The sequence below is a fragment of the Paramormyrops kingsleyae genome, chromosome 3 (assembly GCF_048594095.1).
Source record: "Paramormyrops kingsleyae isolate MSU_618 chromosome 3, PKINGS_0.4, whole genome shotgun sequence".
NCBI classification, from domain to species: domain Eukaryota; kingdom Metazoa; phylum Chordata; class Actinopteri; order Osteoglossiformes; family Mormyridae; genus Paramormyrops; species Paramormyrops kingsleyae.
This window is the reverse complement of record NC_132799.1, coordinates 33,952,755-33,975,885: the sequence shown is the minus strand read 5'-3', so window position 1 is coordinate 33,975,885 and position 23,131 is coordinate 33,952,755. Positions and strand designations below refer to the sequence as shown.

General features: G+C 45.6%; 1 gene segment (V, D, J or C); it reads left to right on the top strand.

The window, feature by feature from the left end:
• Positions 1-6,459: 6,459 nt before the first annotated feature.
• Positions 6,460-23,104, top strand: LOC111851104 (immunoglobulin kappa light chain-like). The segment is given in 3 exon segments: positions 6,460-6,772; positions 20,990-21,025; positions 22,556-23,104. Coding segments are annotated over 3 exon segments (555 nt in total).
• Positions 23,105-23,131: the final 27 nt, after the last annotated feature.

Sequence of the window (23,131 nt, the reverse complement as noted above, 5' to 3'; positions counted from 1 at the left end):
AGATGCTCTATTGGGTTGAGATCTGGTGACTGTGGGGGCCATTGTAGTACAGTGAACTCATTGTCATGTTCAAGAAACCAATTTGAAATGATTCGAGCTTTGTGACATGGTGCATTATCCTGCTGGAAGTAGCCATCAGAGGATGGGTACATGGTGGTCATAAAATGATGGACATGGTCAGAAACAATGCTCAGGTAGGCCGTGGCATTTAAACGATGCCCAATTGGCACTAAGGGGCCTAAAATGTGCCAAGAAAACATCCCCCACACCATTACACCACCACCACCAGCCTGCACAGTGGTAACAAGGCATGATGGATCCATGTTCTCATTCTGTTTACGCCAAATTCTGACTGCCATTTGAATGTCTCAACAGAAATCGAGACTCATCAGACCAGGAAACATTTTTCCAGTCTTCAACTGTCCAATTTTGGTGAGCTCGTGCAAATTGTAGCCTCTTTTTCCTATTTGTAGTGGAGATGAGTGGTACCCGGTGTGGTCTTCTGCTGTTGTAGCCCATCCGCCTCAAGGTTGTGCGTGTTGTGGCTTCACAAATGCTTTGCTGCATACCTCGGTTGTAACGAGTGGTTATTTCAGTCAAAGTTGCTCTTCTATCAGCTTGAATCAGTCGGCCCATTCTCCTCTGACCTCTAGCATCAACAAGGCATTTTCGCCCACAGGACTGCCGCATACTGGATGTTTTTCCCTTTGCACACCATTCTTTGTAAACCCTAGAAATGGTTGTGCATGAAAATCCCAGTAACTGAGCAGATTGTAAAATACTCAGACCAGCCGTCTGGCACCAACATCCATGCCACGCTCAAAATTGCTTAAATCACCTTTCTTTCCCATTCTGACATTCAGTTTGGAGTTCAGGAGATGGAGACCAGGACCACACCCCTAAATGCATTGAAGCAACTGCCATGTGATTGGTTGATTAGATAATTGCATTAATGAGAAATTGAACAGGTGTTCCTAATAATCCTTTAGGTGAGTGTATATAATACCTATTTGTAACATTATTTCAGACACGGGTAGCCAATCTTATCCAGAAAGGGCCATTAGTAAATAAGTAGTAATCTAAATAATTAGATTACTAATTACTGGACTGATTTGCTGGAGAGATCTCTCACCAGGGTTTGAACAGCTGACCTAAAGGTTATCCCAAAAACCTGCAAACATTCGGGACCTTTATTATTTAACAACAGAGTCTAGCAAATAAGTTGCCGGTGCCTTGAGTTGTGCCAGCAGGCACAAAGGAAACCTCACAGCATCACTGGTGGCCCTTGCTGCAGTTAGATGTGTCTACAGTTAGATGATGGCCAGTTGCATCGCACTGTTAGGTTGAGTATGATCCTGATTCTCATTATTCCTGTTCCTGTTATTTTTCCCAGAGGGAAATTCTTTAATTTTTGAAGAGATTAGATATTTTATGTAAGGTACAGGACCGGGAAAGTGAACATACAAATACTACCCAAGCATTCTCAGTATGCAATTCACAATGAAAGAGATCATATCTATGTGTTTTCAGTCAGTCAGACTAGTTCAATCTACTCTGGTTTAACTTCCCCCTCAGCACCTGCAGTGAGTCCCAGCTGCAGCAGTGCAGTCACTGTGCAGCCTGACTGAGGGAGGTTTTTGTACGGCTCTGTATCACTGTGTGAACACAGCTTTACTACTGATCTCGTGGTAACTCTGACAGTAATAATCTCCTGCATCTTCAGCCTGGACTCCACTGATGGTCAGAGTGAAGTCAGAACTAGATCCGCTGCCACTGAATCGAGAAGGAGTCCCAGAGTTACGTCTATTTGCTAAATATATTAGGAATTTAGGAGCTTCTCCAGGTTTCTGTTGGTACCAGGCTAAAAAATTATTGTTATACACAGCTGGACTGACTTTACAGCTCATAGTGACAGTCTGTCCATGGAGAACAGCCTTTACTGCAGGAGTCTGAGTCACAGTGATCTGACCACTTGATTCTGAGAATAAGATCAAAACAAATATACAATTAGTAAAAAAAAAAAAAATACAGCAGTTCAAATAATAATAAACCCTGATTGTGAATGACTCCCTATGCAGTAGATCAACTTAAATTATCAACAATAAATGAATGAATGTATTTGTCCAGAAAACAGTGAGTTTATTAGTGATACTGACTCGCACGTGTAATTATTGAATTTCTGATTGAGTGACTAAAACTGTAATATATTTCCCAATAAAAAGCACAGAATATTACCTTGAGAGAAAAAGGCAAAGACCACAATGAAGATGCTGATAGACGCCATAGCTGTGTGGGTGTCTGTCGCTGTGAAGTACAGACAGCTGTCAGTCATGAAGTGTTATGAACAGGATTATAAGCACCATCAAGGCACTGAAGCATGTGCTGCTTATGCAAAGTGTCTCCAATATGCAAATTACCATCCTGGGCCATCAGACCCATAGAGTGAAGGTTAATGGGCCACACTGGACCCAATCGGATCTGTAATTAATATTATATTATATTATATTATATTATATTATATTATATTTATTATATTATAAACATCACCCTTTTTGACTTAGCTAGTCCACATCGAACATTTCTTGGGTAATGGTTAAATTTATGGTGTAAAGTGGAATTAAAAGGGCAGTTCACCGCAAAACTGAAAAATATGCGATTTAGTGCTATCTATCCGTCAAGCTTGTTCTGCTGGGAGTTGCCAAATTTTGCTGATATCGGCACTGAATTGTCGTTCTTATGTCGAATATATTGGTACCGAATGGCATTCTTTCAAATACATTTTGAAAAATTCAACAGCGATGTCTCTTGCCAGAATTCATGGCCCGCGGTATCTATCAATCTATCTTATCTATCTATCGCTGGCTCTTCCCACATTCAGTATCTCCATTATTACATTTTACTCCTGATGCACCTGTAGTTACTAACCTGTAGCAGAGATAACAACTAATGCTCTAGGTAACAACATGGGCTCGTAAGTAAATGGCTGTTGGACCATAACCTGTAAATACAATATGGTGAAATATGCGATTTAAGATGAAAAAGACTGCCAGCTACTACCACTAGAGGGCAGCAAAAGAACACATTTTTAGTAATATGTAAATAACAGAAAAATGTCGAAAGAGTGCTAACTGCAACCACTAGAGGGAAATAAAATTGCATTGAAAACAATTTTTTAATTGTTATACAACACAAACCTACATAAATTAATTAATGGCAGAAACAAGGTGTTCACTTTGCAGTCACAATATGGCATAACAATAAAGGTTAACGAGATAATTTATCAACACACTGTAAATTCTTCTATTACCAGTGAGATTAAGTCTCAGCACAGATAATGTCTCTAGTTAAATTAAAGAATATTAAATCATAGACAACAAATCACTTAATTAAGCTTTGTGCTGCACTTTGGGGATTTAAAAACTCCTCAGTTGGATTTGCCTTAGCACAATGCTATTTCATGCCATCATAAACAGTGAAAAAAGCTTGGAGATGTAATATTTGCTGGATCCGATACTTGAAGGAGCTGAATATGAGAATGGAGCCCTTTTACCAACCTTTTGCAGATCCAAAAGGCAGCACATCCCCTCTGATCCGGCACCCATGAAGCAGGGAGAGAGAAGCTGATTGAAACACTGCTTCACAAATATGTGAAGAGCATGTGTGCTCTGAGATTCCCAGATCTGCACTACAGCATTAAGGAGATCTGTACAGTTACACACTTGCTCATTCAACAGCACAGCACAGAATTAGAATAGAAATAGAACTAGAAACAGCACGGCCAATAAAAGAACAAAATCTAAAATATGCCAATAAAACAATGAAACATAAAATGTGCAAATAAAAATCTTATACCTTTGTTCTTCTTATACAGACAAAACAGCCTAAGACAAAACAGCACAGATAGTCACTGGGGAGCTTTTACTGGCTAACAGCCCATGTGGATATGAACTGTAGCATGTCTGGGGAAGACAGGCTTCACAGCAGGGAGATGGATGTCGCTCTTCGCAGCGTTAGCCTGCAATAACATCACAATGTCAGAATTTTAAGTTGCTCTTTGAATGAATAAATGTGGTTTTCATTAGTCACTTTTCTCTTGAGGATTTCAGATCTTTCAGAAGAAAAAATTATTTAAAATGTTGGATAAAGTTAGGAATGCACGTTATTTGCATTGATTGTTTAAACAAATACACTGCAATTGTTAGGAATTCCCTGCTTTATGTTTAAATATACATGTAGTGGGTTGAAATGGGATGCATGTGTGAGCCTCACTGGTGAATATGCAGAATATGGGTGTAGATCTTTGATTGAATATGGGTGTAGATCTTATCCACAAAGGGCCAGTGTGTATGCAGGCTTTTGGGTTAACCTGTAGTTCAACTGTTCAAACCCAGGTGTGAGGACTCTTCAGCCAATCAGTCCTCTAATTGCTAATCTAATTAGGGAGTTGCAGCAAAAACCCGCATACACACTGGCCCTTTGCGGATAAGAGAGTTCACTCATTAGTTAATTCCTAGGTGGTAGCAATCCCCTAGGTGGCATAGTTAACAAATTCCAATCTTTACCCTCAGTCGTGGGAAAAATGAGATCACTCTACATATTTAAACAAATCTTCATTTTTAAAATCTAACAGTAGGGGGCAGTATGGTGGTGCAGTGGTTAGCACTGTTGCCTCACACCTCTGGGACCTGGGTTCCATGTGTGGACTGAGGTTGATTGGAGTTGCCAAATTGTCCATAGATGTGATTGAATGGTGTGTGAGTGTGCCCTGCGATGGGTTGGTGCCCCATTCTGGGTTGTTCCTAGGGTTGCCAACCATCCCGAATTGTCCGGGACATCCTGAAATATGGGTGATTTTGATTTGTCCCTTCAGAGGCAGCTCCAGTCCTGTATTCCAATAACAGCCTCGTCGGCTAATAATAGACTACTGTAAGCATGGCAAAACTCATGCAAACGTTGCTATGAGACACGGTTGTTGGTGTGCGTGTGTGCATTGGCCACTAGTGGCTTGTCCTTTTACACTGTGAAATGTGTAGATTTATAGTATGAAACCTTGCGATTTCCATTATTGTTGGTCAGCTGCTCTGCGTGCGCACCTGCAAGAAAGTGTCCCTCATTTGGGGTTGAGAAAGTTGGCAACCCTAGTTGTTCCCTGCTTTGTGCCCATAGGTTCTGTACCCCCTGCAACCATAAATAGGACAAGTGGATCCAGGAAACGGGTGGGTGGCTCCTAGAAGCAGAACTGAAGTCCCATTAAGCAAGGAAGACACCCTTTGTAACGGCTCCTAATGTTTTTCTTCTGTCAGAAATTAGATCACGATTCAACTGATGTTCAGCACGATATTTTTAATTTTTCCTTCCATCGACGTGACAAATCAAACACCGTGAAACACCGTGAAAAACTGAAATAAAAGAATATTACCATTACAACTCCATTTTTACAAAATTGTTTCGCTATTATACATACAATAATCATTCGCGGGCCTTAAGTAAACAATCTACATGTTTATACTGTGTTTACAATACAGCACAAAATTACGAACATACATATAAAAACAAGAAAAGGCAAAACAGTAACATATCGTCTGCTCTTTCTGATCAGAATTAGGACACATTACTGCATTATGACATCTTTCATTCAATCCTTTTTGATTTTCTTTTCTTGGCTATTTTTCATTCCGCTTGCTAACCATAAGCAACCAATTTCCTGGCAACATCTACACCCGTCATTAATAAGAAGCAGAGAAGAACCAGGAGTTTGCAAAAAATGTATATTATTCACAGATGAACAACCACAACCTTCTAACTCTGACTGTCCAGGGTCTCAGTTCTGTTTTAAACTCTGTGGTTAAACAGCTGTTTTGGGCAGCAAACGGCAAATTATCATTAATGCTCATTTATTAATGGTCGCAATCAAGGTCGAGTCTTCAATCTAAAATAAAGACATTTGATGGTCAAACAACAATAATTCCATCTACAGGTATCATCCATTCAGCCTTAAGAGGTCTGAGAAGGTCTTCTGTAATATTAAAGCAGAGACTGTAGTTTAATGCATTTGTTCTGCTTGTTTCGCATACAGTTCTACTGTATTCATGTTGAGACATTTTTCATAAATTCAAGCACAAGTTTCCTGTTTCCTCTGCAGTTATGATGTCAGAAGATACTTTGCATTTTCAGCTCATGCCTCAGTGCTCTGGGAGGGTTTATATTCCAGGAGGTTTAACACTTCATGACTGACAGCTGCCCTTCATCACAACAGACTCCAAACAAACATGACTTTGATCAGCCTCAGCATCTTGCTCTTCATCCTCACTCACGGTAAAACAGAACAAGCTTGTCTGTTTTGCAACAAATTGCTTGAGTTGTGAAACATTAAACACCTTGGTGTCACTTAATATTGTATGTTAATTCAACTTTAAATATGTTTTTATTTTGTATTTCATTTCAGAATCCAGAGGACAGGTGACTGTCACTCAGACTCCTGAGGTGAAATCAGCTTCCTCAGGACAGACAGTCACTATAAACTGTAAAACCAGCAGCCCAGTAAATGGTGCTGGAGGCTCTATTCCTCGCATGGCCTGGTACCAGCAGAAACCAGGAGAAGCTCCTAAACTCTTGATCTATTATGCAAGTACCATTAACTCTGGGACTCCGTCGCGAATCAGTGGCAGCGGATCCAGTACTGACTTCACTCTGACCATCAGTGGAGTCCAGGCTGAAGATGCAGGAGATTATTACTGTCAGAGTGAACACTACATCAGTAATAGCTATGTGTTCACACAGTGATACAGAGCCGTACAAAAACCTCCCTCAGTATGAATGTACAGTGACTGCACTGCTGCAGCTGGGACTCACTGCAAGTGCTGAGGGGGAAGTTAAACCAAAGCTCTGTAAAGTTCACTTTCCTGTAAGTGTAACAGGGTTAAAATGCATCTATAAAATATAATTTTCACCAAAATGAACCCTCATTATTTGAATAGGCCTACGCACCTTTCATTTTGTTTATATAGATATAGCGACATTGATACATCACAACATTGCCGTTACTTACTTTGCTCTTGTACGTTCGTGCCCCTTTAATTGTTCAGCAGGGAACCCAGATTATCCTCAAGTGGGAAAATCGAGCAGATTGCCAATGACACTGATAAAAATGAAAAGAAACTGAAGATTTTTAGAATCAAACCCAAGACAGGATCAAGAGCTGAACCAATTCCTTCAGTCTGTCCATTTAGTTTAAATTTTAGAAGATAAAACACGTTACATAAGCAAACATGTTCATCTTTTATATAACACATGTTCATCACTCTGTCCTACTTCCAAACAACCATCCATATTTTATAGCTTCAGATCCAGTGCAGGGTCACTCTGGCCTGGATCACATCCCAGGAAGCAGAGGGTACTGGACAGCAGACACTGTATATAAGATGCCAGTCCATCACAGGGCACAAGGCCATATTTTTAATTTTTTTTTACCAAGGTTGAATGTATTTTTAAAAATGAATTTTGGTGATAAATATCCAAATCATCCACACATTCACAGCAGAAAAAGAAGATTTTGCAGGTGAACACAAGTGCAGCTCATGAAGGGCAAGAAGTTCAGACTAAATAATCCATCTGAAGCAAAGCAGGTTTGGGCCTGGCCAGTACATGGGTGGGAGACCAACTAGGAAAGTTGGGTTGGTGCTGGAAGCGGTGTTGGTGTGGCCACCAGGTTAACCCATCCTGTGGTCAGTGTGGATCCCAATGTCCCAGTGCAGTGACAGGGACACTGTGTTGTAAAAATGGTGCCGTCCGTCAGATGAGACATAAAACCAAGCTCTTGATTCTCAGAGGTCCTAAAAAAGTCTCCTGGGCATATTTCTGAAGAGTAGGGGTGGTACCCTGATGTCCTGGCTAAATCTGCCCACTGTGGCCCTATCAAATCTGGTCTAATCATCCCCTGTATCTGATTGGTGAATTCTCTCCAGCCCCTTCACCACCTTAGCTACTGTGTGGTGAGCGTACTGCTGCAGAATGGCTGCTGTCGCATCATCCAGGTGGGGGCTACACAGTGGTGGGGGTTGAAGTGGCTCCTCATTGCCTCTGTAAAGTGCTTTGGGCTAAGAAAAGAGGGATTAAAATAGTGATGTTAAAAACTGTGACCTCACAGCATGAATATGCACCAAAGTTTGCTTTCCTATCGCCATGGAAACAGATGCATCACATGTATTTGCATGAAAGACACACTTTGCATTGGCAGCACGTCCCTCAGTGACCTGTGGCAGTTTATAAACCTGTGAGATTAACACTCTGTTACTCACAGCCGTCCTGCAGAGCAACACAGTCCACAGGAACAATGACTTTAATCACCATCTTCATCTGGACGCTCACCCTCTGCATCCAAGGTCTGAAAGCATCATCAATATTCACACTGAAAATCAGGTGTTTTCATAGAACCTACAACTATGGTAATTATATGATCATATTTGTTCAATATTTCAAATAATGTTATTTCTGTTTTTTAGAATCTAGAGGCCAGATCACTGTGACTCAGACACCTGCAGTAAAAGCTGTTACTGTAGGAGAAACTGTGACCATGAGCTGTAAAACCAGCAGTCCTATATCAGGATGCAGCAATTGTGTGTCATGGTACCGACAGACGACTGGAGAGCCGCCTAAACTCCTCATCTATGGCATAAGCAGCCGTCAGTCTGAGACTCCAGAACGATTCACTGGAGGTGGATCTAGCTATGGGTCTGACTTCACTCTGACCATCAGTGGAGTCCAGGCTGAAGATGCAGGAGATTATTACTGTAAGAGTTTCCACAACCCTAATAGTCAATACGTGTTCACACAGTGATAGAGAGCCGTACAAAAACCTCGCTCAGTCAGGCTGCACAGTGACTGCACTGCTGCAGCTGGGACTCACTGCAGGTGCTGAGGGGGAAGTTAAACCAGAGCTCTATAAAGTTCACTTTTCAGCGAGTGTAGCAGGGTTAAAATATACCTATAAAAGACATACAGCGATGGGAAAATCAAGCAGATTGCCAGGTATTTTTAGAAAAGCATCCAAATTTTTTTATTTATTTTGTTTTTACATTCAAACCCAAGAAGAAGGATCGAAAACCAGAGCATACCCTGCTCCTCCATCCTGTCCACTTAAGTTACAGTTTTAGAACTTAACTGAACACGACGACTGTTGCATAAGCACACATGTTCATCACTCGTCCATTACATAAGCACACATGTTCATCACTCGTCCATTACATAAGCACACATGTTCATCACTCGTCCATTACATAAGCACACATGTTTAAAAATATCAATCCATATTTTATAGCTGCTGATCCAGTGTAGGCACAAGGCCATATATATATTTTTTTTTTAACAAAGCCCTGTGTATGTCTTGTATAGAGGCTGCTGGGATTGCTGCACTGTGAGGGAGTGGTGTAGACGCTGTGTACACTTCTGTTGAGCGCCTGTAGAAGCGGTTGATAGGAATTATTTGGAAGTATGTGTGAGTGTTTGTGTGTCAGTAGGGTTACGTGGGTGGTTGTTGTTACATTTTTCTTTTCGATCGGCGTGAGTGCTTGTCTGTGTTTGTTAGTAAACAGTGCGAGTGTTACCGACAGCTGCGGGTGTCGCGTGAGCGGCGTTTCTGTCCGCGTACCATCGCATCAGACCCCCGCGAGGGGTAATATCTAATATCGTTAACGTTAACTCGTAAAAGAACAGCTGCTCCTGAGTTTTCCTCGGTCGCCAGTCGGGGCCCGAAGGACGTTTTCCACTTTTTCTCCCCAGTCCAGCAGTACCCTGCTATGAGAGGGTTTTTTTGTGGGTTTTTTGGCCTCCAAAAGAGCAACTTTGCTTTATTTTGTTTAAACATGATTCAGTAGGAAGTTATTCTTGGGTAAGTAATTATTCATTTGGTTTTTCTAAAAGTTTAATTTCTAAGGTTATCTCTGACCCTATCGGATACTTTAAAAAGTTCAGTTTTAACGCAAGTCTTAATTTAGTGTTTTATTGTACTCTGCATTTTATTATATTAACTATATGTTAATTAAATCAAGTAAAAGTTAAATACGCTATATGAAGATACTGGGCTGAGAATGAAGGTCAGAGAGGTCGAGAGAGCTGGGTGCTCTGCAAGATAAATTTATAGAAGTCGCAGATAAGCTTAGAAGCATTTCCTGTGGAAGGAAAATTGGACATTGGTAGCCCTGAGAGGAGAGGCATAGTGGGTCTGTTATGTCTTAGGCTTTAGGCAAGAAGAGATTGTTTTGAATACTGTGTGACCTCGCTTCGTGATAGCTGCCTGCGGTTAGTTCCGCAGACCCAGAAGAGAGATCAGACCTTGGAGAGGCAGACAGCGGAGCAAAGGGGGGAGAAACCACCTGCAGGAAGAGACTCGAAGCTGCCCCAACTGGTGCACAAAGAATTATAGCTTAATAAAATAGTCGCAGCAGACAATATACAATATGTTACGTGGTAGTGCAAATGTCTAAGTTGTTGTTTCATTAATCATATTAATCACATGTTAACCATGTATTTGCAGTAATTCAATGACAATACATCAATGTATTTGTTATGTGCGGTAAGCGGGCTGGCGATGAAGCAGGAGATCGGAGCCGTAGATACGGACAAACGGGTTTATTCCACACAAGGCAGGAAGGACAACCAGGGCAGACTACCACACGGAACAATACATTAATGACGGATCTGGGGACGACTGACTCAGACACGGACTAAATACAAAAGACAAGCCGAAATAACAAGGAACAGCTGGGCACGATCGGGAAAGCACACGTGGATAATGAGGGGGCGTGGCACACATCGGGATCGAACGGAGCGGATCGTGACAGAACCCCCCCCCAAAGGCGCGCACACCGGGCGCGCCTGAGAGGAGGCGACGTACGAGACCGGGGAACAGGACCTGGAAGACAAAAGCAAAACATCAACGAGACACCGGAAACAGGACAGAGACACAGAACAGGAACAAGGACCAGAAAAACGACAAGACCTGACAGAGGACAGGGAACGCGGACAGGCAGACAAAGAAAGGAGACAGAGAGGGGACAGAAAATGGAGGAACAAAAGGGCCGGGAGTGAACACGGGAGGCACAGAGGGACGAGCAGCAAAACCCGGAGGGACAAAGGGACCAGGAGGGGACGGAGGAGACACAGAGGGACGAGGAACCGAGACAGGAGGAACAAAGGGACGAGGAGACGGAACAAAGGGAGGAGGAAGAACAGGGCGAGCTCGAGGGAACCCAGGCGGGCGAGGGAAGGCAGCCGCAGGGGCCACAGGCGGAAGGGAGGCCGGAGCAGGAGGGGACCACACAGGGGACAAGGAGACAGACGTAGGGACCGACAAAGGAAACAAGGAGGGAGCAGGAGGGAACACTGGTGCAGGCAGGCAGGAGGGGGAAGCCGCAGCAGCCGGAGCCAGGGAAGGCGCCGTCCGACGTCCAGCCGAAGCGGGGGGACGACGGAGGCGGCAGCCGAGCCGGAGCCGCAGGACCCGCAGGCAGCCACCGAGCCACGGCCAGGGGGCGCACGGGCGAGCCAGGGGTTAGGGCAGGTGGGACCAGGACCCGACGCCTGTGTCCCCGTCCCTTACGGGAAACGGACATGCGCGGTCCTGGGGTGTGTCGGCCTTGCTGAGGCAAGGGTGAGGGAGTCAAGAGGGAGGTCGGTGCTGGGCGGACAGAAATCAAGGCCTCTAAAGAGGCAACAGGCTGGGCAGCCAGAGCCGCGGGCGTGGCCGCAGGTGGGGCAGTTGAAGCCGCGGGCGTGGCCGCAGGCGGGGCAGCCAGAGCCGCGGGCGTGGCCACAGGCGGGGCAGCCAGAGCGGTGGGCAGGACAGCCAGAGCGGCGGCCTCAGGCGGGGCCGCGGGCGGAGCGGCGGCCTCAGGCGGGGCCGCGGGCAGGACAGGAACGGCGGCCTCAGGCGGGGCCGCGGGCAGGACAGGAACGGCGGCCGGCTGGACAGGCGAGCAGGGCTGGGCCGGCTGGACAGGCGAGCAGGGCGGGGCCGGCTCGGCGGGCGTGGGTGCAGGCGGAGGCAGCGACGGGACCTCAAACGCAGCCGCAGGCACCACCAGCACGTGGCCAACAGGGGGCGCCGTGGCAGGCCCCACCAGCACGTGACCAGCAGGGGGCGCCTCGGCAGGTACCCCCATCGTGCAGCCAGCAGGGGGCGCCTCAGCGGGCGCGGGAGTCACCGGGGGTGCCTCAGCGGGCGCGGGAGTCACCGGGGGCGCCTCGGGCGTGCGGCCAGCAGGGGGCGCCTCGGGCGTGCGGCCAGCAGGGGGCGCCTCGGGCGTGCGGCCAGCAGGGGGCGCCTCGGGCGTGCGGCCAGCAGGGGGCGCCTCGGGCGTGCGGCCAGCAGGGGGCGCCTCGGGCGTGCGGCCAGCAGCAGGAGACTGAGCTGCGAGCTCAGGCACTGGAGTCACGGGGAGCACTGGAGTCTGCACAGGGGACTGGGCAGGGACCACCCACTCCAGGCCAGCAGGGGGTAGTGCCGCTGGAGCAGGCAGCACAGGAACCTTGGAGGGCGCTGCAGGCGCCTCAGGAACCTCGGGGGGAGCTGCAGGCGCCTCAGGAACCTCGGGGGGAGCTGCAGGCGCCTCAGGAACCTCGGGGGGAGCTGCAGGCGCCTCAGGAACCTCGGGGGGCGCTGCAGCCGCCTCAGGAACCACGGGGGGCGCTGCAGCCGCCTCAGGAACCACGGGGGGCTTTGCCCGCGTCCGAAATCGCGGAACTAGCGGGATAGCGTCCCTAATGGACCTTGCCCCTTTAAGGGCTAGGCGCGTCCCGAAGAAGGGGCCGGCGGCTGGCTCAGGCAGAGAAGCGGCGGGCAGACGGGCTTCGGGCGTAACCGTGGCCACCTCAGGAGGGTCAGGCGCCGGCAGGACCGGCGAGACAGGCAGGACAGGAGCCGGCGAGACAGGCAGGACAGGAGCCGGCGAGACAGGCAGGACAGGAGCCGGCGAGACAGGCAGTTCAGGAGCCGGCGAGACAGGCAGTTCAGGAGCCGGCGAGACAGGCAGTTCAGGAGCCGGCGATACAGGCAGTTCAGGAGCCGGCGATACAGGCAGTTCAGGAGCCGGCAGGACAGGCAAAACAGGCAGTTCAGAAACAAGCAGGACAGGCAAGACAGGCAGTTCAGGTGCCGGCAGGACGGGCGCCACCGTCACATGGCCAGCAGGGGGCGCCTCGTCGGGCGCCGCAGTCACTTGGCCCGCAGGGGGCGCCGCAGCGGGCGCCGCCAGCACGCGGCCAGCAGGGGGCGTCGCAGCGGGCGCCGCCGTCACGCGGCCAGCAGGGGGCGTCGCAGCGGGCGCCGCCGTCACGCGGCCAGCAGGGGGCGCCGTCGCGGGCGCCGCCGTCACACGGCCAGCAGGGGGCGCCGCGGCGGGTGCCGCAGTCAGAGTGGTGGCAGCTGCAGGGACTGCAGGCAGAGCAGGAAGGACAGGCGGGTCAGGCAGGACAGGCGGTGCTGCTGGCAAAGCGGCAGCAGGCGGTGCCGCTGACAAAGTGGCGGCAGCTGCAGCAGGCAGGACAGGCAGGACGGGCGGGTCAGGCAGGACAGGCGGGTCAGGCAGTGCTGCTGGCAAAGCGGCAGCAGGCAGTGCCGCTGGCAAAGCGGCAGGAGCTGCAGCAGGCGGTGCCGCGGGCAGAGCGGCGACGGCAGCAGCAGCAGGCGGTGCCGCGGGCAGATCGGCGACGGCAGCAGCAGCAGGCGGTGCCGCGGGCAGATCGGCGACGGCAGCAGCAGCAGGCGGTGCCGCGGGCAGATCCGGATCAGCCTGGTCCGGAGCAGGCAGGAGGGGTGCCGAGCGCGTTGGCGCTGTCCCTTTAAGGGCTTTGGGCACCCGGGGAACAGCGTCCCACACGGCGCGTATCCCGCCTAGACCCAGGCGCGCCGGCCGGTAAAAGTAAGCCTCCAAAGGAGGCGGCTTCTCCGGGTGGAGGCTCACCAGGCGGGCAGCGGCGATGTCGTCCCAGGCAGGGAGAAGAGAGCAGGCGCCCAAGAAGAGAGTCGGGGTCTCCTCCTGCTGCACCTCAGCCCTCTTCTTTCCCCGCTTCTTTCCCCGCGGAGCCGTCGCGAACACGTTGCCCAGGCTACGGGCAACGCGTTTGTCTCTCTGCAGTGAGAGACGCTCACGCAGGCGGCGTAGGCACTTGCGTGCACGCTCGAGCGGGTACTGCTGTCCGTGCGGGCGCTCCTTTGTGAGGAGGTCCGCGCCCCGGGTGGCCAGCTCCAGGGCGATGGGGTCTTCGAGTACCTCAGGTTGGGAGCGCCAGTACACAGCCTCCTGCAGCAGACCGAGCCTCTGGTGCTCGGTCTGCCGCGCTGTGTTTTCGAGGAGATCCGTCATTCTGTTATGTCCGGTAAGCGGGCTGGCGATGAAGCAGGAGATCGGAGCCGTAGATACGGACAAACGGGTTTATTCCACACAAGGCAGGAAGGACAACCAGGGCAGACTACCACACGGAACAATACATTAATGACGGATCTGGGGACGACTGACTCAGACACGGACTAAATACAAAAGACAAGCCGAAATAACAAGGAACAGCTGGGCACGATCGGGAAAGCACACGTGGATAATGAGGGGGCGTGGCACACATCGGGATCGAACGGAGCGGATCGTGACAGTATTAATCATTAATCAATGGAACACCCAAACATTAACAGTGATTCAATGTCACATAATCAATATCTATATAAATATCTGAAGTAGAGTCTATAAGTCGAGACAGATTCCGGTAAATTGAGCAATAAGGCTGGATTTTACCTTGCTACCAAGGTGAACCAATAGAGCAGGAGAATTGTGTTTGTTATACGTTTGAGCTTGGTTTGTGGGTGTTTTGTGACCAATCAGGTCTTAGAAACCATTATAGGGAATTGGGAGTTATGGTTTATCAACTGCTTGCTCTTTGTGCTTGGGGTTACTTGGTACCGAGTGCCAGAGTATGATGGGAGCGCTTTGCTGGATTGCTTGAATAAAAGAGATAACTTTGCTCACCAAACTGAGAGATCCAGATTTTTATTCAAAGTGGCTCAACTAGAGTTACCAGAGAGGTTGATTTATAATTTTTCTACCACAGTATATTATACAGCTTGCATTGCTCTGCACTATTTTACTCCTGTATTCTATTATGTTATTTCTACTTACCTACACTGTAAAAAAAAATCCGTCAAAAAACAGAAAATGTACTGGCTGGAAATTACCAGCACATTTTCCGTTAACGGACTCTTCCTTCAAGTCTCAAGGAAAATACTGTAAATTCAGTTTTACACAGTTGTTCCAAGGAATATTTCTTAACTAATAGTTGATTTTCATTTTTAATTTTACATTCTGCCAATGCAGAATTGTTTGTTTAATAAACGGTGTTGTTCACAAAACTACAAAAGTAATTTGAGGGTATAGTAATTCACTTTAGTCATTATTTTTCATGGCTCAAGGGCCCATAAGCATGCAGTTAACTAGCAAAAGCTGGATTTGAACCAGCAACCTGTGGATTACAAGACCAAATACTTAGGCTACTTAGCCACACACTTACACTGACACTGTTCAAGTTGTAACTTTTCAAGTGGAATGAATTGCAACATAATTTAGCAGGACTGAAAGAAGGTGAGAGCTCCCCTAGTGGCTATGGGAGGGCATTTCCATAGAGCAGATATTATGGGTGGCAGCCTCATTGCTTTTAGATCACAAGTTGGGATAGAAGAACAAATCAAATCAATATGCTCATTTAATGTTTAACTTTTTTTATTAGGCTTGATTTTTGGAAGCCCATGTTTTGAAAACCCACCGCAACTGAAAATGGAATGCCACAGATATTAGTCTCTCCTATCATATTATTAAATATGTAGTAACCTGGAGTGATAGCTCTTAGGCTGGGGATCTGTATCAGTAATCATAATGTTGCTGGTTTAAATCCTGTGAATGCCAAGAGTAATCCTGCTCCGTTTGGTCCTTGAGCAATTTCTCTGTCTTGGGTGTGATGTCAATCATCATCCAGCCTAGTAGGCAAGTTCAACATACAGAGAAAAATGAGGGACGGTAGCAGGATTAACACTCCAGCCACTAGAAATAAACCCACACTCATCCATAGGGAAGAGTATAGTTCTTGTGCCTGAGACTGTTTGTTACTGGGAGAGTGCAGAAATATTGATTTTTATTTTTCGTTTTACTCCATTCATATCCATCTTTAGAACTGCCGCCCAACAAGTCCTCTCCAAGGAGCACAAACCAATGGATCCTACTAGGATCCACTACTGTGGCAGCAGCCCCAGTGTGTTGTCTCCGGGGTATTTATACTGTTGCCCTATTCAACACCATCAGGGTTAAAAGTGTCTCCTCTATGCAAATTACCATCCTGGGCCATCAGGCCCATAGAGTGAAGGTTAATGGGCCACCCTGGTCCCAGTCTGATGTATATATATGCAGTTAATTACCCTAGAGATAATCACTAAGTGATGCTGACTTATGAAAATAGTTCAAATAGGCGAAATGCATGTCTTCACAAACATTAGTGCTTTAAATACCTGGGGGTCCACATGAACAGCAGCCTGGACTGGGCAGACACACAGAGAGCAGACCCGACTGTCTGAGGAAGCTCTGATCTTTCAGTGTGTGCAGTCTAGAGTGGCCAGTGTACTTTTCTACATCTACGTTCTGGGGGATAGTAGCTGACAGGCGTGTGTTTCTCTGTGTAACACAGACCCCCCCAAAGAGGCTGCCTGTGAAAGGACCCCTGTTACTGCCCCCCCCCCCCCCCCTCAGGCTGACTGGGACACCAGGGCCCCGTCCCAAGTCCAGCACTGTCCTCAAGCAGCCTGTCTTCATTTAGAGCACCACACTCTTCTATATTGTTAATAAAGCCCCTCATTCCCAAGCTTCAATACATAAACATGTCACTATAAAAGAAACAATTTAAAGATCACAAAAGATTAGCCTTTCTCTAGGGCATAAAGAAGTTTAAAAAAAAAACTGTCAGTCAGAAGATACTTTGCATTTCCAGCTCATGCCTCAGTGCTCTGGGAGGGTTTATATTCCAGGAGGTTTAACACTTCATGACTGACAGCTGCCCTTCATCACAACAGACTCCAAACAAACATGACTTTGATCAGCCTCAGCATATTGCTCTTCATCCTCACTCATGGTAAAACAGAACAAGCCTGATGATTTAGCAACATATTGCTTAATGAACTTTGCTAGATATTTGAAATAGACGGATAGAAACCTGGAGCTTCCTTGTGTGACTAAAATTTAACTTTTGATTCTGTTTTAAATTTGTTTTTATTTTGTATTTCTTTTCAGAATCCAGAGGACAGGTGACTGTCACTCAGACTCCTGAGGTGAAATCAGCTTCCTCAGGACAGACAGTCACTATAAACTGTAAAACCAACAGCCCAGTAAATGGTGCTGGAGGCTCTTATCCTGATATGGCCTGGTACCAACAGAAACCAGGAGAAGCTCCTAAACTCTTAATTTATGGTGCAACACACGGTAGCTCTGGGACTCCGTCTCGATTCAGTGGCAGCGGATCTAGTTCTGACTTCACTCTGACCATCAATGGAGTCCAGGCTGAAGATGCAGGAGATTATTACTGTCAGAGTTACCATAGTGGTGGTGTGTTCACACAGTGATACAGAGCCGTACAAAAACCTCCCTCAGTCAGGCTGCACAGTGACTGCACTGCTGCAGCCGGGACTCACTGCAGGTGCTGAGGGGGAAGAAAATGACTTTAGCCCTTTGCTAAATAGTCAATACATTTCGCAGAACCAGTTGCACCAGTAAAATAAGTTTTTACACCCTGATAGTGATGCTGATGGTTAGAATAGAATCACCTGGTATTTGGTATATTTAAATATAGTATATATCTTAGCCTTGCGCCCATAGCTTCCCCGATAGGCTCCGGACCCCCCACAGCCCTGAATAGGCAAGTGGGCACAGAAAATACATGAATGGAGGGAATATATTTTATCTATTGTGTGAAAGGGGGGGCAGCTCAGTGTGTAGCACTGTTACCTCACACCTGCAGGGTTGGGGTTCCTATCCTGCCTCATGTCTTTGTGGGGGGGGTTTGCTTGCTCCCCCCCATGCTGTGTGAGTTTCCTCTGGGGGCTGCAGCTTCCTCAGCCACCCAAAGACATGCAGTTCCGCTCATTTGCTTCTGTAACCTGCATGTAGTGTTTCAGTGAGAGTGTGTGTGCGGCCTGTGCAGGGTGTACCCCCCCGGGTCCATTAATGCCTGGGATAGCCCCCAAACCCACCACACCCCACTCCCCCCACCCCGTCAGTGACCCTTTCCTGATAAGATGGACTGAAAGACGGACGGATGGATATTATGGGGAAGACGGAACAGATTAAGGACGTATACCGAGGTACCACTGTAATATTACTTTAACCATTTTCCCAGTTATTAAAGGAGAAAGCGAAGGCTACATTTATACAACCACAGCAAAAAGCTACCCACACGGAAATAACCTATATAAACATATATGTTTTAATATAGGTTTTGATATAGGTTTTTAATATATGTGACATATATAAAATTGGCCGTTTTCCTATATTATATGTACATATATGCACATATATGTTCACCTATTATTAAATTATTATTAAATTATTATTACTAAAATGATTAAAATCCATAGCTGCTAGACAACATAAATAAAAGCCCAAAATGTAGAAATTTAAATTTTTTATTTACATTTAGCAAGTGTCTTGTCACACAACGACAGTCTGCACCTGCAGGAGCCGGGATTCAAACTCCCCACCTTCAGATCATGGGACGACCCGCTCTCCCATCTGTGCCACTGTTGCCGTTAAACTGCTTTTTCTTTTTCCTCTGTTTCTCCCTCTCCCTCCGAAGGTTGGCGTGAAAAAGAAATGTTGTTCTAAATACAACTGCATAGTAAATGTTTCATGGGACTGCATAGTAAATGTTTCAGGAAAACGTGTAAACATCATAGCTTTCCATCTCCTCTCACTTATTTGCCATAGTTAAATTCCAAAACATGCCAATTGCATGTGATACCAATTTCACGTGTTCGCACATAAGTTTTTTTTTTTTTTTAGTTAGTTAGTTCTTAGTTATTGCCTTGATAATAGAAAATATGAGCTAGGCATCATGTATGACAGTTGCCAAAGTGAGATATGAGCTAAAATGACCAGATCCTGCCATGAGCTATATAGGAGACATATCTTGTATGTACATATAGGGCTTATATGTGGATATAAAGAAGAAATACAGGAGACCTATATGGCCTGTATATGCACATATATGCACCTCAATTTTGCCTATATGTGGCATATATACCATATATGCAGCATATATATTATCATATATATGCATATATACTGCATATAGGTTTCATATATGCGCATATATCCTCATATAGGTTCTTTCCATGTGGGTAATGTAGGCTATAATTATACTCGGTCAATAAGTTAACAGAACATTAGGTGAAGTGCAATAGTTTTCTATTGCGCTGAAATTATTTTATTATTATGATTACAGTTATTACTACTACTACAATTGAGCATGTGCTTCTTAACCTTTGTCTGAACTAAATGTGAATTACATTCATAATGAATTGAAATCAAACATTCTGTTACTGATGGCTGTTTTCAAAGGTAAACTCAATGTAGAAGGACAGGGTTTGCAATATCACAGCTGTGTGTGCGTTTCCCAATCGCACGTATAGTATGATGCATCGTTAATGGTAACTTCCGTCATTGTTTGGGAAACGCACCCCGTAGCAACAACGCAGCCGGTGTGGACAAATGCGTGGCTTTGCACCGCAGCGGCTCCGTACCGCACATACCACGCATGCAGTGTGACCCTGGCCTGACTCCGCCTCTCGTGGTTCATTTCTAACTCTTAGCTGCTCACGGCCTGGATCCTGTGATTTCTGCATTACGAGTGGATTCTAGGCAGAAGATACAGAAGATCATTATTATGAGGAGTGATTTGTTCAGACATTGTTATTGAGCTGGAAGGGGAATATCAGATTTCACCATTAAGACGGCAGATAAATGCTGTGATACATTAATTCCTGAAGTGTTACATTTGGCAGACAGAGGCGACCCAGGAAGCTTAAGGTCGGTACAGGCAGGTGTGTCACTCAGCCGGCGGCCAGCAGCAGTGTGTGGGTGTTTCTGTGCAGTGACAGCCAGTGACCAGGACTGGTGGGTAATAAGCTTGATTTTCTGACAGATTTTATACCTGTCACTCAGGTGGAAAGATACATTTTAAGAGTGACAGGTGTATCTTAGTAGTTTATAATTATTATTCCAAATGTTTTTTTATCCAAATGCAAAATACAGCAATTACAATTTTAAATGTATATCAGGGTATAAACACAAATAAAAACCATGTTGTTGTGGGCGCGGTTTTTATCCTCCTGAGCGCGTGCCCCCGAGTACTGAAAACGCGGAGCTTAAAGGGAACATTGATCACAAACCATAACAGGGAAAACCTCAAGCCTGCTGGCTGAGCCACTCAAACACGTGATTCCATTACAATACAATATCGTTTCTATGCAAATACTCCGTCTGGTTACAGTAGGTTCCTGTACATACTGTAGTTTCTCATTATGAAGACGATGCTGTGATCTTAATTGACATTTGGGAACCCTGTAATTCTAAAGCTTTGCAGTTTCTGTCATCTGGGTCGAAATTCACACATTATGTTTACAACACACTGGATCATTTTGAAGGAGATTATGAAGAAATACCGGAAAACCTGGAACTTCGCAAATCTACGGCATTTAACAGAATCACAGGCAGAATTTACTGTTATTTCTGCAGAGCGATGCTGCATTTTACAGCCAGAATGATATAAATTGAAGTGATTCTTTATCTTATCAATTGTTGGTGTAATTAGCTAGGAATTAACCGTCCATTAATATATTTACTACAACAAGAAACGCGGCTGTAGCGCTGGGAGGTTTTTGTACGGCGTGTCAACCGGTTTCAATCACTGTGGTGGACTTTCGGCGGCGGGACGAGACTGGATGTTGGTAGTAAGTATCCAGCTTTTAATCTATAATATGCAAGTAAAATAGAAATATTTAATACACACTTCAGTTTCGTTATTACTGCAAATGACAGAATTTCTTGTTTCATCGTGAAGATCCATTCCTTCAATAAGAACAAGGATCTCAAGTTTCATCCAAAGTTTGGCGTGAGATCACGTCTGTTACGGGCGAAACGTGTCTCACGGTTAATGCGTCAGACTTGGGAGCCCTGATAGGAATATGAACTGGATGAGTCAATGCAAGATATAGATATTTAAACCATCCATTGTATATCCAATTAGGTCAAATAATATATAAATTGTAATTTGTTAGCCTAATCGTTAATAATATAAAATAGTCGCCAAGTTGAAGGCTATAGATTTGATTAGATTGTGTAGATATCAAACAGCACATTTCTACTTTAAGCGACAGAAAATACTATTTTTGACTTATTAGTTTTATACCCATAAACAAATGTTAGGTATATATACTTAAAGCTGTTTGCTAGTTGCCTGTACTGCGCTGCCGTGAGGTTTTTGTACGGCGGCTGATGCGCCGTGAATCACTGTGGTTAACTTTCGGCGGCGGTACCAGGCTGGACGTTGGAAGTAAGTGCGTCTCTCTGTGTTATATTCTGATCTTGTTCGGGGGGAAAAAAGCAATCAACTCATTATACCGGTAACACTTTATTTGACGGGGCACAAATAAATAGTATTATGATTTTACTTATGTATTATTTAACCACTAAGTCTTAGTTACATACTGATCTCATGCTTGTTCGTCATTATAGAATCATGACGCATCTTTTACCCCAAGCAGTTACTATATTTCGTACTATATCTATTAATTCTCCAAATCTTTCTTAACTACTGAAGGAATAAATAATGACTAACAGAAGTGAAATACTGATGCCATGTTTGTTTATCATTTCTGAATCGTGACATTTCTTTTATTTAAAGTAGTAACTATATTTGTTAATAATTTGTTCACAATTTGTAATGCAGTAGTAACAGGGTTATTACTAAGTATTTGTGTGTGTAACCATTGTGATTAATAACGATGATCGTTGTTCTGTAGACACAGCTTTGTAGTTTAACATTTGCGATGCATTTTTCATAGCGTATAGGACTTTGTTCAGTAGGAACTTCACATTATTTCACCCTGTTTTTAAGTGAGTAAATAAAGGATCCTACATGGAAAATAGATCTTAATCTTTATAAACAATTTGGTTATTATATAAAGTTGGATTATTATAACCAGTTGAACATAATAATCAGTGATACACATTTACATACCTCACATGTGTTTAAAACCTTCATTTGAAAGACCCAGGTAAAGATGAATACACTGTGATACAGTAGGAAGGCAAGATTATTTACTTTAGATTTTATGGAAATGTCTGTCTTATCATATGAAGAAATATTAATGAAGTCATAGACACAGTCAACTATGTCATACTGCAGTTAGTATATGTTGTTATACAGTACTTAAAGTTTGCCTTGGACTCTGACCTAACGTCCTTTTGGTGTCCCCTAGGTAACACAGCCCCCACCCTGACGGTCCTGCCCCCCTCCAGTGTGGAGGTGTCCAGCAAGAACACGGCCACCCTGATGTGTCTGGCCAACAAGGGCTTCCCCTCCGACTGGAAGCTGAGCTGGAAGGTGGACGGTAGCAGCAAAGCCGCGGAGACGAGCCGCGGGCTCCTGGAGAAGGACGGCCTGTACAGCTGGAGCAGCAGCCTGAGCCTCACTGCGGACGAGTGGAAGAAGGCGGGCTCAGTGGTCTGTGTGGCCAATCAGGGCTCCCAGGCTGCTGTCACTCAAATGCTGAAGAGGGCCGACTGTTCAGAGTAGATGAACTCAGCGTCACCTGTGATGAGCGGCTGATTACTGTGTTTTTACTGTGCTGTGCTACACGCTTCAGATTTACTGATTACATAGAGATAATAATGTGCTTTGCTTGATCCAAGAGTGAAAATCATTACTAATGTTTTATAGGCTTTTGTGTCTCCTTGTATTATCTTGTGTGTTTTATTCCTGAATGCTGCAGAGATAAATAAATTTTTCATTCTGTCTGACAAACAAACTGCCATCAATGCTGGTTATTTTAACA